Genomic DNA, 14,303 nt, shown 5'->3' on the forward strand with positions numbered 1-14,303 from the left:
GAAAGCCGAGTTATACTAAAATTGAGCCCCTAAAAAGAAATGAATGTTTGAATGCAAGCTTAAATTCACAAATATATAGATTCGTAGGCAGTCCCTTCTTTCTTAGTGAAGTCTCTGCCCTATTACTTTTAAGAACCAGATTTTATGTACTTTGCGTTGGTTGTTTTGAAGACAATTGCTTGATTTTGTAGCCCCAAGCAGGGCAGTCCTGCCCGAGGCATAATGTTTATCTTTTGCTAAGTTCTCTCAAATTACATACCAGCATATCTTCACTAGTCTAACATGTAAACAAGGGATTAACTAGGAATTCTTCTGGAAGGAGGGAACCAGCTAGGTTAAGGGCGGTAACATTTAACCAGTTATGTGGTAAGATTTATCGTCAACTATTATGCCTTAACTTTAAGTTCGCTTCTTAACCACAGGTGGGTGGTAACATTTAACCAGCTACGTGGTAACATTATCGTTTACTATTTATGTCTTAACTTTAAGTTCGCTTCTGTGGATTTCTTAACCACAGGTGGGTGGTAACATTTAACCAGCTAGGTGGTAACATTTTTCGTTTACTATTATGTCTTAACTTTAAGTTCGCTTCTGTGGATTTTTTAACCACAGGTGGGTGGTAACATTTAACCAGCTACGTAGTAACATTATCGTTTACTATTTATGTCTTAACTTTAAGTTCGCTTCTGTGGATTTCTTTTGAGGGGAAATTAGCACTACCTTTTCCCCCGCTAACTGTGCTAGTAGGAATGAATTCCTGAAGTCAAATTTGTCAAAACCCTCATTATTACAGATTGCAAACTATAAAATCAACCCAACTTTAGGTAATTTTGTGACAATTTTACGATTTAGTCGAAATCTCAATGCTGATCGGCAAAATGGATTGTGCAAATAGTAAACCTTCAAATTAAATCTTTTACCCTACCCTTCCCCCAATTTCCATAAGCATTTTGTTTGTAGCGCAGCTGATTCCCCGGAGTGTCATTCGCATTTCGAAAGGTGCGGAAGTATTTTCTGCATCCCGAAAACATATAAGTATTTAATTCCGCCTCCCGGAAACAAGACCAAGTGTTTAGAAACAATTAATTCTTGCTTTATTTTCTTAAGGAATTTGATAACATCCTTTACACTGAACGTCGTTTTAAGACATCACTTCGCACTGTCCTGTAACAGCACTTTGCATTTAAGCACGAAAGTATGCCTTAATCCAAATTTATAGCAGGCTGTATCTTGAATAGCGTACACTTGTGAAAAACTGAAGATTCAAACGAGTGTTTATTGTCTTACGACGTTTATATCTTAGTTAGGAAGGAATTTGTCATCTCTTCCTTAAGGTCTTTATTTGTTACATTAGATATACATAGGTTATTAACATAATCAGTACGCTTCTATCAAAATACAGTAATTAGACACTAAAGTTTATGATTGAATTGCCACTTTGTTTGTGATATTTCAGCTTCGAATAGGCTATCTTTAAAGGTTTGGTTTCTTCATGATCCCAAAGGTGAGGGGTGGTTCACTCTCTGTCAGAGGGTGTAGATTTTGGAGGACAGCTTGTTTTACCCTTTGTGTCACACTTCCGCTACTCTGAGACTCCTTGCACTACATATGGCAAGCTTTAAACTATCTAGAACATACTTCTTCCGCACTTGGCAAGTGTCTCCTGACGCACATGATTTTTAAAATGAAGAACCCCTCGTCCAAGGGACTTCTTGTCCAGCCTATCCGTAGTTGTTTCAGGGTCACTTCTGGGTGGTACGGTTTACTACGCTTGTAAGATGGTTTGCAACGCATACAGTTCTGAAACGTAAAAATTCTGCAGGTTACATACTCCAACCCTTTTCTAGAGTTGCTTACGTTATGAAGCAATATTGTAAACACAGAATGTTGATTTGTTGTCTGACTAAGCCTCCCATAGAACTGGTAACTGTATAATTGGCAAAGACTAGCCCCAAGTCATAAAAAATAATGATACGGTGAATGCTAGTCACTTTCATTATCATTAATAAGAATACTTTATTGAAATATATCAGTCATGATTAGGAATCTAATAGGAAATAAGATTTAAAAAATGAGCCGTGAGCGAAGAAAATTTGTTTATCTTTATTCCAGATGAACTCTCTTTCAAGTTTGAAGCAAAAAGTGTCGTCAAATAAATCGTGCAGTTATACATGTACTGTAAATCTGAATCACGATACAAAATTATGAATTTATCATCTAGTAGTCATTAACAGGTTTATTGGTATGTTTTTGGTTTTCGTGAGTTTCTAGATGTCTTCGAAAACACAGTGAGATTGTTATAATAAAAAAAATTTCTACGTCCTTTTTTATTATTATTTTTTTATTTTAGCGAACGCCAAACGATACGGACGAAGAACATTTAGACGTTGATGGCGATCCAGATATTCTTGAGAATAAACACTGGAAAGAGAAATCTTCAATTTCAGAAAGTTCTTTTTCTGGTAAGAAACAACTCTTGAAAGTTCCGTATAAATGAAATGTCAAACTAATATTTTTTAAAATATATCAATATCACGGTATGGGGTGATTAACAAAAAAAAAAAAAAAGAAAAAAAAAAAAAAAAAAAACAACATGAAAATGAGTTTAATTTGGCTCCTAGAAAAATTTGGCTCCTTTATCTTATACCCTAGTTTTGTTCTGAATTTGCATTCCAAGTTGAGATTTGTTTGTTTGTCCGTGGCTACCTTTGACAGACCGTTAACCATTTTAAAGTATCATTAGTGACTCTAAAAAATATCCTTTTAATGTTATTTTATATTTTAACTTGGATTAGCTAGAGTATATACAAAACTTAGGCTAAGCATCATTGGTGACTATAAAAAATTATCATTTTATATTTTAACTTAAATTAGCTAGAGTATATACAAGACTTTTGCATCATTTTTGTCAGTATACCTACATTAAGTGTTGAAGCTTATCCGACAAACGTATGAAAAACAACTTTGTTTTTATTGTGGATAGTTTAGATAGGGTATCTTACATCCTAAAATTCTGTAAGCCTATATTTCATTCTAACAAATACCATATGGTAACCACGGGCAAATTACATAACTCACAGCCCATTTTCCAGGGACTGTGGGGGTCTTGTCATAAGCAAAGACATAGTTATTAGACCTTTTGACTATGCTGAATCAAACGGCTATCTAAAAATTTTGATCAGAAGTGTCTGGAGGAAAAAGAGACGTGAGAGGAGACTAGTTGCTCTTCAGTCTTTTTGGTTATCTAAAAAGAACACTAAAACTTTTTATTTCCGTTTAATGAGTCTTCTCCCGATCTTCTATGATCATTGACCTGATACATTCACCCCTGGAAAAAAAGTAATAAAAATCCAGAAACACAGAAAATCAAAAACAGAAAATCAAATAAACACGCAACCGTGATCTTTCTTCTGGTCAAAAATACAACCTTCCACATATTTGTAGATATGACCTGAAAACCTCTAAAGTGGGGTTCTGATATGTTAAATCTGATAGTGTGATTTTCATTAAGATCATTTGACTTTTTGGGAGTGTTTCCCCTCTCTTCCGAATTAGGGTACGATTTTAATAGACAACGTCAAACTTAATGAGCCTTATATATTTGAAATCAGCATAAAAGGAATTCTTGTGATGTGTCTTGTCATCAAAATTCTGTTTTCTTTAGAGTGTAAAGTCTTATGCCGTATTCTTTACCTTTTACCTTTACCTTTGGTTGCTATTCGGCCAAGTTACTCCTTACTTACAGTTCGTTACGAGGAATTGTTTAATATTCGGATAGAGAATCAATTTTAATAAAGATTAGTGTTAGTTTTATTAATATTTTTTTAAGCCGGCTTTGTTCTTAAGAAAAATAAGCAATGTTTTGTGCCGAAACATTTTTGAATCAAAAAATTTAGCTTTATGTTTTAGTAATAACCAAATAATAAAATAATAATAAATAACAAAATAAATAAATAACCTTTATATTTTAGTCGCAAGTTTGAGTCAACCTTACAGAGGAAGATGCAATTCTAGAAACGTACAAGAAGGATTACAGTTTAGCCCTCAAAGTCATCCATCTCCTTTACAAAAGTAAGTGTTTACAAAAGTAACGTATTTACTGGAACATCATACGAAAATATAGGAAAACTGTGGCAAAATTGTAAAAATTACGATATCGCCTCCTGCGTGCGTGTATGATCTAAACTCCTTTTCCCCTAGACAGTCATTTTGGGGTGTTGCTGTGGTATTTAGAAAGTATATACTATATGGGGTTACATGCATTTCCCCAGGAATCCCCCTTGGAATATTCCCCTATCCTTGAAAATGTTGGAATATTGGTAGAACATTCCGAAATTCCTTCTTTTCTTTATTAATTTTATTTGTCATACTTTCTTTTTGGCTGCTCAATTTCCATTTTATAGGGAGAATTTTCAAGGGAAGAATTGTAAGAGGGAGGAGAATATTCAGGGGGATTACGCATAGCACCATCTTTATCTAGGAGAGTCCAAAAATTTCCATTCCCTAGAGTTCCTGCGAAACCTCAATCTGAGACCTCTTTTGTTTCATATCTCTCTCTCTTTCCTTCTCTGGTTTATACTTCTTTAGGGACATCACTTCTGAAAAGTATGTGTTTTTTTTTTCAATACTTTAGGTTGGACAGGAATTTTACATGTTACATGTTACAGAGATTTTAACATGTTAAAGAGATTTTATTGGGATTTTCACCCTATTAGGTTCCTTGTACTACTGGTGGCAAAGCTAGTGTAGGAATAAATGTGTGACCTTAATTTTTGAAAAAAACAAAACAACAAGTACTAGACAACGCTGGCGATTTTTCTTTTTTTAGACGCTAGTACCGGTTTCCGCTCAATCTGAGAGTTTTATTCACCTGGCTTAGACACTCTATAACATGTTAAAGAGATTTTATTGCGTTTTTACCCTATTAGATTTACCGTACTACCGGCGTCAAAGCTAGTGTAGGAATAAATGTATAACCTTAGTCTTCGAAAAGAAATAAGTACTAGACAACGCTGGTGATTTTTTCCTTTTAGACACTAGTACCAGTTTTCACTCTTATAAGTTCCTAAAACTCATTCGTTGAATATTCAACATACTAACCCTGAGTTCAACAGAGCTTATTGTAATTGATTACAACAACGCATTAAATAAACATAGTTATTGTTCTCGATTGAACACAGTCTCGATCATCAAAGTGATTTATAGCAAAATCAAAAAAAAAAAAAAGATAATGGTAAACTCGTAGAACATTTAAAACTAATCAAGAATATTGTTAGCTAATTACTGGTAGATGAAAATATCAACAATTCTCTATCTATAAAAGAATGAATTAACGCTTAGTGAGCTCTGAAACACAATGAGTAAATAAGTGCTTTCAACAAGTCCTTTTGAACGCAGTTCGATAATTGCAATTGTCTGTTAAGTGCCATAAACTACAAAAATCAGTTCCAATGAGCGTATTGAGGGCAGAGTAGAACAATCAACGGCATTAACAATTACCATAGGTAAATAGGTATTACCATAGGTAAATTACCTAAAACTTAAATATAAGGATAAACAACCTAAAAAATTAAGGTTATTATGTTTGCCCGTGGAGAGATAGAGACCCCTCCCCCAGAACTAAAAAGCTTGTAATCCTAAAAAGATATAGTTTTTTTCTGACAATTTTTTTTGAAACTGTTCTAATGATAATCGCTAAGCTATTTTATATTTTTTCTTGTGAAAATAGACATAAATAACAGACGGGCTTAAGGAAGGGTACACTTATTTATCTGTGCCTTTTTTTTAAGTGGTACGTTCCATGCCAGTCCTCTTCAGAAAGACGAAGATATTGATAAAGCCCCTGAAGATTCAGCTACTCAGACAGAAATGGTTGATATACCTGAAGACTTAAGTGTCTCAGCGAGTGGAAGCCTAACTCAGGTCCTAACTGCTTTGAAGTCGAGGATTAGCGAATTAGAAGACGACCAAAAGGAAGTTGCCAAAAAGTTTAAATGTATAGTTTGTCATGTAAGTTTTTTTCTTTTTTCTGTCTTTTTGGTTATAAGGTAAAGCATTCCTTAAAGTCGAACTTTTTGGCCAGAAATTTTTTAATTTGGCCAAAAAATTAGCGAATTAGAAGACAACCAAAAGGAAGTTGCTAAAAAGTTTAAATGTATAGTTTGTCATTTAAGCTTTTTTCTTTTTTCTGTCTTTTTGGTAATAAGGTAAAGTGTTCCTTAAAGTCGAACTTTTTGGCCAATATTTTTAATTTGGCCAAAAAATTAGCGAATTAGAAGACGACCAAAATGAAGTTGCCAAAAAGTTTAAATGCATAGTTTGTCATGTAAGTTTTTTTTTCTTTTTTCTGTCTTTTTGGTTATGAGGTAAAGCATTCCTTAAAGTAAATAAATAAACAAAACATTTTTCCATTAAGTCAAGGGAGGAATCAAAACTTTAAGTAAACATATTTTATCCTGGAAGCCCTTATGAACACCTTATCTGTCGCAAGAGAAGTTGAGTAAGCAAGGCTGTATCCAGGGGTATAGGTAGGTTCGAACCCTCTTCCCCCTCCCGAAATATTTGTCTGACTCTTAAAACTTAACAAAAATGCATATGAACTAATTTTCAATCGTTTTTTAAAGTTTATTGTTCTTCCTTCCCCTTGAACAAAATCCTGGATACGGCCCTGTGAGTAAATATGACAATAAATAAATTCAAAAAATATAAATATTTTTGCTACTTGTTCCATTAATTTAGAAAGAAACAAAAACCTAAAGCTTAGCTGCGGCTAAAGCTCATTTGACATTTTCCAAAAAAAGTTCCATAAAAAAACCTAAAGCTCATTTGACATTTTCCATAAATTTGCCAAGGTGACATCAGAACAAAATACTAATAATGTTGACTCAGTGAACAGTGTTATCTAGGGCTCTAGGTTTTTTTTTTAACCCTTGTAGAAACCCTATAAATTGAATGCAGGAAAATGTCGCTGTAAAATGATAAAACCGGTAATTTCTTTAAATACCGTGGGTTCTGATAAAGACCCAGTTGGTGACAAAATGACTATATGTGGTGACTCAATTGATTAGAAAACAATTTGGATGGATAGACACATAATTTAAAATGTTCTGTTTGTGCTGATTCATGGCCGTATCCAGGGGGAGTACCGAGTTCGACTCCCTTCCCTCCCAAATAAGAAAAAAATTATCTTACTCGTAAAAAAGTATCAACCTATCTTTGGTGTGTTTTGCAAAGTTTTTTTTGCAACCCCCAATACGCCCTAATACTGCCTTAAAATAAATAAAATTGCCTAAGTTTGAAGCTACGCAATCAAAGTTGTTAACAGAAAAAAATTGAACAATTTTAGGAAAAGATATCCCCCCCACCCTAAAAAGCGTGTGATTTCAATAAAAGCTGTATCACCTATTTTGGATTGTCTACACTGTTATAACACGTTATAACGTTGCTTTAACGCGTCTTTATATGTCAAAACTCGTCTACACGTTATAACAAAGGCGTTAAACCTCTTTACTCTGAAGGAAAAATATTGCCTGAATCATTTTCTCATTGATTTATGAACCATTCTTATTAAACCTAGGTTACTTATGGTAAGTTGGTCATCTTACCCTGAAATCTATACTCTCTGAAAAGAAAACGACTAAATAAAGAACTTCTTTAATTAAAAACTGTTATTCCTATTGATATGCACATCCGTTTGAATTGAAGTTTTGGGTACGTTCAAGTAGAAGCACCGACCGCCCCCCCCCCTGCTAATGGTTTTGTCTATTTTCGTAAATGGGAAGTGTTTGGTTTTTGGCTGAAAATAACGTTTTTCCTATTCCAATTTGAATTTTTAAAAATTGTAAAAAGGTACTTAGATTATGGTTTTAATAGTGTTTACCTTTCAGAACCGATATATGAACCCTCTCGTTTCAACTTCTTGTTGGCATATTCATTGTGAAGAATGCTGGAGAAAAGTTTTGGTAAGTAGTTCCATTCTCGATTTATTTCTACTCATGGAGACAGTGGAAACCATATTATAACCCTAGTATTTGCTCGCGTGTCTATAATGTTCGTGTAGCCCCCCATATGCAAGCCCTTTCTTATTTTTAGATTATTCTCACAGGACGTCGATTTGCTTTCTCACTAAATCCTAAGTATAGCCCTTATCAAACCTAGCGCATTTGATTATATTATTTACTCATCGTTCATTTTTATTATTTTTGGGTTATTGTTTGGATGTCATTTATAATTGTCTTTCTTCATTTTCCTTTCTTTTTATATACACCATTATATGATATTTTTTTTTTTTTTTGCAATGGGTGGTAAAATTATTCATTCAGTCCAGTTAAAAATATTGCTTTTGGGGAGATAGCTCTTTTTAGCAAGAAGTTTCCAAAAATGTCTTAGGGATATTTGATTTGTACTGTTTTTCTATATTACGTTCAATTCTTCTAAAAAGGTCAACAACCTAAAATACTTTTTCTATAAAATTATTTGAACAAGATATTTTCAAAGACCAAATACTCCATCACAGCTGCCAAGTAAGTAACGACAATGATAAATGGATATAGGAGTAGCCTGTTTGCGGAATCATATTTTTGGAAGTCACCTGTGAGGTATCTTTTTATTTTCATCTTTTAGCCTGAACGATAAGGAGTAAATGAAGTCAAATTTCGTTCTGGAGACCAAATTTTGTGTCTTCCGAATAGAAAGGTCTTCATTTGGACAAATGGTCTATTTCCCTCAGTTTCAGATCAGAATTAAAAAAATTGTTTCTTCTGGTGACATAATTGTGCCACCAACTGCAACGAATTAATTATTTATAATATTATTATTATAATTATTATCCTATCCTATCCTATTATCCTGTTATCCCATTATTGTCCTATCCCATTATTAATTATTCTAATATTAATATTAATTCAATAATAATAATTAAAACGAATAATATTAATTACATAGTTTAAATAATAGATTGATAAAATAAACAAATTAAACAATTAATACATTGAAAATGAGAATTTTGTTAAATTTTGGCCTGAAAATTTTGTAGGAGAGACTAATCAAAACAAATATCCTTCAATTGACTTTCCCTTGTCACTTCTTTTCTCTGACTTATTCTCTTTGTCGTGAAAGAGACTCTTAGACAAAGATCCGCAAAAAGAAAAATCCCTGTCCTCTACGTAGAAACATATTTTTTGGGTAACCAGAAGATTGCATCCTTGAAATCCAGGCCGAGTGGATTGGTGCGCTGGATTCGGGATCCTTTGTCTGAGAGGACGCGGGTTCGAACCCCAGTATATCCAATTCTTCAGTTTGGGACGGGGGTCAGTGGCGTGACTCTGTGAGCTTAGCCAGAGTCGACCCAGCTCTAAATGGGTACCTGGAGAAATCTGGGGAAGGTAAACAGGAAGGGTGTGCGAAAGCAAAGGCTGGCTGGCCCCCAGCCCCCCATTGCACTTCCTGGCTGAAGGGCCAAGAAACGGAAATCAGCACCGCCGGTAGGGATTTTAAAGTCTAATGCCGTATCCTTTACCTTTACCTTTATTTGTGCTGCCTCTGGCAACAGCTTATAAGTTGTGTACTAAAAAGCCAACAATATCATTTGGGAAAGTGAAACGGTGTTCAAACTTTAAGAGAGTATCTTTATAACAATCAGTTTTGTTTTACTGGTCTGATTACCACTCATATCTATCAATATTTTCTCCTTTTTAAAACTATTCTTTTTGAATGTACGAAAACTAGGGAGCTAAATAGAAATTCCAGTTTAAGCTATCTATTTTATTGTTAGTAAAGTAGATGCAATACTCCAGCCTTTTGGAGGGTTGCAGTAGGTGGCAGTAATCCCAAAAAATTTGTGGTAATTTCTGTCTGTTTTCAAGCTTCACATTAATGAAATTTATGTTGCTTTAGGTTTCGTCTTTTCCTTCAGAGTCATTTTTGGTTTCAGTTTTAATTTTTTCATTGATAATAACTTATCCTTGTTTTAAATTCCATATCTTATATAAGCAATTCTTCCAGTCCTAAAGCTTTAAATTCGTGGCATATCTTCGATTTTTAGATTTAATATTTTACAGACCGCCTTTTAGAAAGAAATCAGATTTTTGATCAAACTTGAAAAAGAAGAGAACTCCAATGCTTTGTTTTCAGAAGGATGCATTCTCATTTAAATAAATTCCGAACAAGATCAAAAATAACTGGATTTGCCTGAGATATGGGATGGATTTAATTCGGAAAGAATAAAGCAATTAACTATTTTTTATATTTCCAAGTTTTAATAATACTCTGAAGTCTTTACAATTGCAACATTACAATCGTTCATTGCAAAGGGAAAAATAAATCAAACAGCCAAGTCTAGGCCAAGAATGCTGAAATCCCACCTCCCAATTTTAAGAGAAGGGACCCAAATAAAGCATAGAAAAATGATCCAAAAAGAGAATAATGAGGTTTAGATGTTTAACTGGGCAAATAGCCCCTTTATAACACTTTGTGCTCTAATGAACACAGAGTTCGCGCCTCTGTGTGCCAGAATGTGCTGCAATTTTTTCACGAGTTTTCTTAGTGTGCCTTGCAAAATTTATCCGTTAATGGCTTACCAACAACTGTATGAAAATTCGGTACTTTGTTAAATTACATTTTGTATAGAATATTACAAATTAGAAAATATGCTTTTAAACATTCTAAGACTCTTGGAAGTTAGATACCGTACATTTTTTTTGTTTACTAATTCTCTTGGAAGTTTCTTTCAGGCATTAACAGGCCAATTTGTTTCTTGAGATTCCTTTATGCAGTTTCAATCATTTCCGTCATGCTTTGGTTTTAAAATTTTTGCGAAAAAAGATTCTGCTGCTGTTTTGCAGAAAAGAAATATTAAACTACACAAAAATGGGCCAAAGTATAAATATTGATATAAATAGATATAGATACAAATATAATATAAATGTAGAAATATTTGAATTTTACGAGAATAATATATTAACAAATAGGTATTGAAAAGAAATTGGGAAAAGGAAGAACAGGAATTGAAAAGAACTAGGGCCACTGACGGTTCTGCGTTGTCCAGAAGAATTAGAAATATTTAAAAGAAGATTAATTTTGATTTATTTAAATTTGCATTTTAATTAAAATCTATATTTATTTTAAATTAGCCTTTAATTTTTGAAATTAAGCAGATTATTATGTTTTAAATTTGTTTCGGATCGTAACATAGTTAGGGCTAGGCTAGTATGCAGAACATTGCCTAGTTACAAGAAACTAACATGAAACATAAAACATAAGGGCATGAGATAAATTGTGTACCCTTTTAGAAAAAGTGGGCTTTATATTATTAGCTCGTGTAGAATAAAAAAAATATGGGAAATCGAAAGTGATCCACATTTTCAATTATATTTTAATTATAACTCAATGAAGAATCTTACAGTAGCATAGAACAGAAATACGTAAAAGATGAAGAAAAGATAAACTTTAAATAGATTTTAGAGCCCTTAGAGAAGCTATAGACATAAAAAGAAAGTGTTCATAATAGAATAAAAATATTTTATTGTTAGTCGAATGTTAGCTTTAAACATTATCCGCAAGTTGGGACTCATTTTATTTGTTTTCTTTTAGGAAGAGAAGGCCGAATGTCCCCAATGCAAGACTAAGACAGAAACTTGTGAACTTAGAACACTTTTTCTTTAAGTTTTATATAATGGTGAATTAACCGTTGAACGTTTTACTTTTTTATCGGTTTATTATTACTACTAGTCTCTGTCTAAAATTAAAATTTTATTGTTCAAGGAATCTCGAATAAACCTATTGTTGTGTTTTCTTTTTCTTATTATGTCTACTACCCTGATTTTTAGTTTTGAAGTAGAATCAAGACTGTGTTTTGTCTATGTTTTGGAAAATCAAGGCTGAATTTTGTCAATGTTTGGAAATTTATCAAAAAGTTCGTGGTAACGAACTGTAGTAAGGAGTGACCCGGCTCAATAGTAACCGAAACTCTAAAAAACGGAATTTTAATGTCCATAGCTACATCAAAAGAATCACATTTTTATGCTGATTTTAAATATATAAGTTTTATCAAGTTTAGTCTTACCCATCGAAAGTTACGAAAGTACCTGAGAAAATTTTCCCTATTTTTGAAAACAGGGGGAAAGGTCCCTTAAAAGTCCTATAATATCAACGAAAATCAGACCATCAGATTCAGCGCATCAGAGAACCCTATAACAGAAGTTTCAAGCTCCTATCTACAAAAATGTGGAATTTTGTATTTTTTGCCACAAGTTTCTCTTACTTGCTACTAACTATAGTTTCTTTTAAAAGGTTTTTAAGAAGTTTACACAACAGTCAGACTGTTTGTAGGTCGGCTTTTCTATTATCATTGCTCTATCCTTCCTTGTTAGGTGCATTGTGGTTGTTTACCTGCTTGCCTCTTTCAATGCTATTTTTAATATTGTCTGATTTTTATTCAGAAAAATAAATGTGTGGTGACATTTCGTTGCTGTGTTTTCAGATTATCAATTTTGATTTTGAAACTTAAATGCTTATCTTTGTATCCTTTAAGGAATTTTTTTTTTGGGGGGGGAGTATTTTCTCTGATACTGAAAAGAGTAAACCTGATTTCTTGCTTTCTTTTTATGCATGTTGTCCCTTAGGTTTTACTGCTTTGGATGCATTAATTTATCAAGCTGTATCTACTATGTTATTTAAAACTAAATACATTAGGTATTTCAGTTTAGACAAGCTTGATCAAATATCTATTTCTAATTTTGGATGAAGAAGCCAAATTCCGTTTGAAAGAGGATTTGGACATCTACCTTGTGGAGGAACAAAATTCTTAATTATATGGTCTTGATTATTTTTACTTATTCTATCATTTCCTTTAGTTTTAACAAGAAGAAATTAAGATAATATTTGTTTTTGAATCTTCTTTTAGGGATTACAACTACTACTAACAACTCATCAAAGTTCCAAACCATCATAGGCTAACACAGCTGCACGCAATTTTTCATTCCAGTCTATTTAAAGCTCTTTACACCCTCTCAAGAAGTTCTTATTTCCCTTTAGTCTCTTCTCACGACACCCTCCCATCCTTTTCAGTGACGACAAGCTTTTTGTTTGGCTCTAGAGAGTTGGCCAACAAGGACAATTTTTGGCAATTTGTCATCCTACATCCGCAAAACGTGTCCTAGTCATCTCAACCTTTCTCTTATTGTAGTTCTAGAAAGCTGGCTTGAACTACATCTTCTGTATAGTTTACTGTTTGAGACATGGTCAGTCACTTGGTTACTCAAAACGATTCGTAGTCAATTTCTCTGAAAAGAATCTACAAAATCCCACAAAGTTTTTCAGCATTTCCACACTTATAACCATACTTGACCACTGTGACCACAGTAACTTCCAATATTACAATATTAGTTCGCAGACTTATCTTCTCACTCTTCGTAACTTTTTTCAATTGTAAAAAACAGCCTTGGCCTAAGCTATTCTATTTTTAACATTTTTAAGGCACCAACTGTCTTTACTATAATACTATTTGGGAAAGTAAAGCTGTCGGGAACTTTAGAGGGAGATCATTTAATTAAAAATTGAAAGTTCTAGTTCGCTTTTAAGACTCAAAAGTAATAGAGGGCAGCTACTACCAACACTACTAAAAGCCAGAATAGATTGAACCGTCACAACTAATATGAAAATTTCTAAGGAGAAAGATAACTGCTTACGACTCTTGTGTTTTAAAATTATTATTAAATTTATGCTTTTACTTTATTATACTTTTAAAGTTTGAAATGCAGCTTTAAATTTTTATATCCATTCGAAGGTCCAAAGCAAACAAAAAGAAACAAACAAACTTTCGCATGCAGACCAATGAGGCAAATGTAGCACATATGCCCACCATGGTCTCAGGTGCCAAAAGGTGCCTACTGACGCACTACCCTTGGCTAGGAGGGCCACGCAGGGTTTGGGGCAAATCATCCAATGTTTTGCATATTTCCCCTTAAATCCTTCCATATACATATTAAAGCCAGGTGGGCTTTTGTTAAAGGGAAAACCAAAGAGTCAAGCGAAACCAATTAATACTCCTTAATCAATCAGCAATTGGCACTACCGAGACGTGACCAATTTTGTGGCACTACCGAGACGAGACGTGACCAATTTTGTGCCACTACCGAGACGAGACGTGACCAATTTTGTGCCACTACCGAGACGAGACGTGACCAATTTTGTGGCACTACCGAGACGAGACGTGACCAATTTTGGCACTACCGAGGCTTGTGAGTTTAGGATGGATTCGAAGGTCCTATTTTCAAAGTTTTAGCCAATTTATTATTCTTCCATGA

General features: G+C 33.6%; 1 protein-coding gene across 1 annotated transcript in view; it reads left to right on the forward strand.

The window, feature by feature from the left end:
- Positions 1-11,788, forward strand: part of LOC136035549 (E3 ubiquitin-protein ligase RNF220-like) — a 108,135-nt gene extending 96,347 nt beyond the window's left edge. The window contains exons 6-10 of the mRNA XM_065717408.1: positions 2,351-2,462; positions 3,972-4,071; positions 5,790-6,009; positions 7,887-7,961; positions 11,590-11,788. Of these exons, the coding sequence (XP_065573480.1) occupies positions 2,351-2,462; positions 3,972-4,071; positions 5,790-6,009; positions 7,887-7,961; positions 11,590-11,661 (579 nt within the window). The 3' untranslated portion in view covers positions 11,662-11,788. The remainder of the gene's footprint in view (positions 1-2,350; positions 2,463-3,971; positions 4,072-5,789; positions 6,010-7,886; positions 7,962-11,589) is intronic.
- The last annotated feature ends 2,515 nt before the right edge of the window (positions 11,789-14,303 follow it).

The sequence above is a fragment of the Artemia franciscana genome, chromosome 14 (genome assembly GCF_032884065.1).
Source record: "Artemia franciscana chromosome 14, ASM3288406v1, whole genome shotgun sequence".
Classification (NCBI taxonomy): Eukaryota; Metazoa; Arthropoda; class Branchiopoda; order Anostraca; family Artemiidae; genus Artemia; species Artemia franciscana.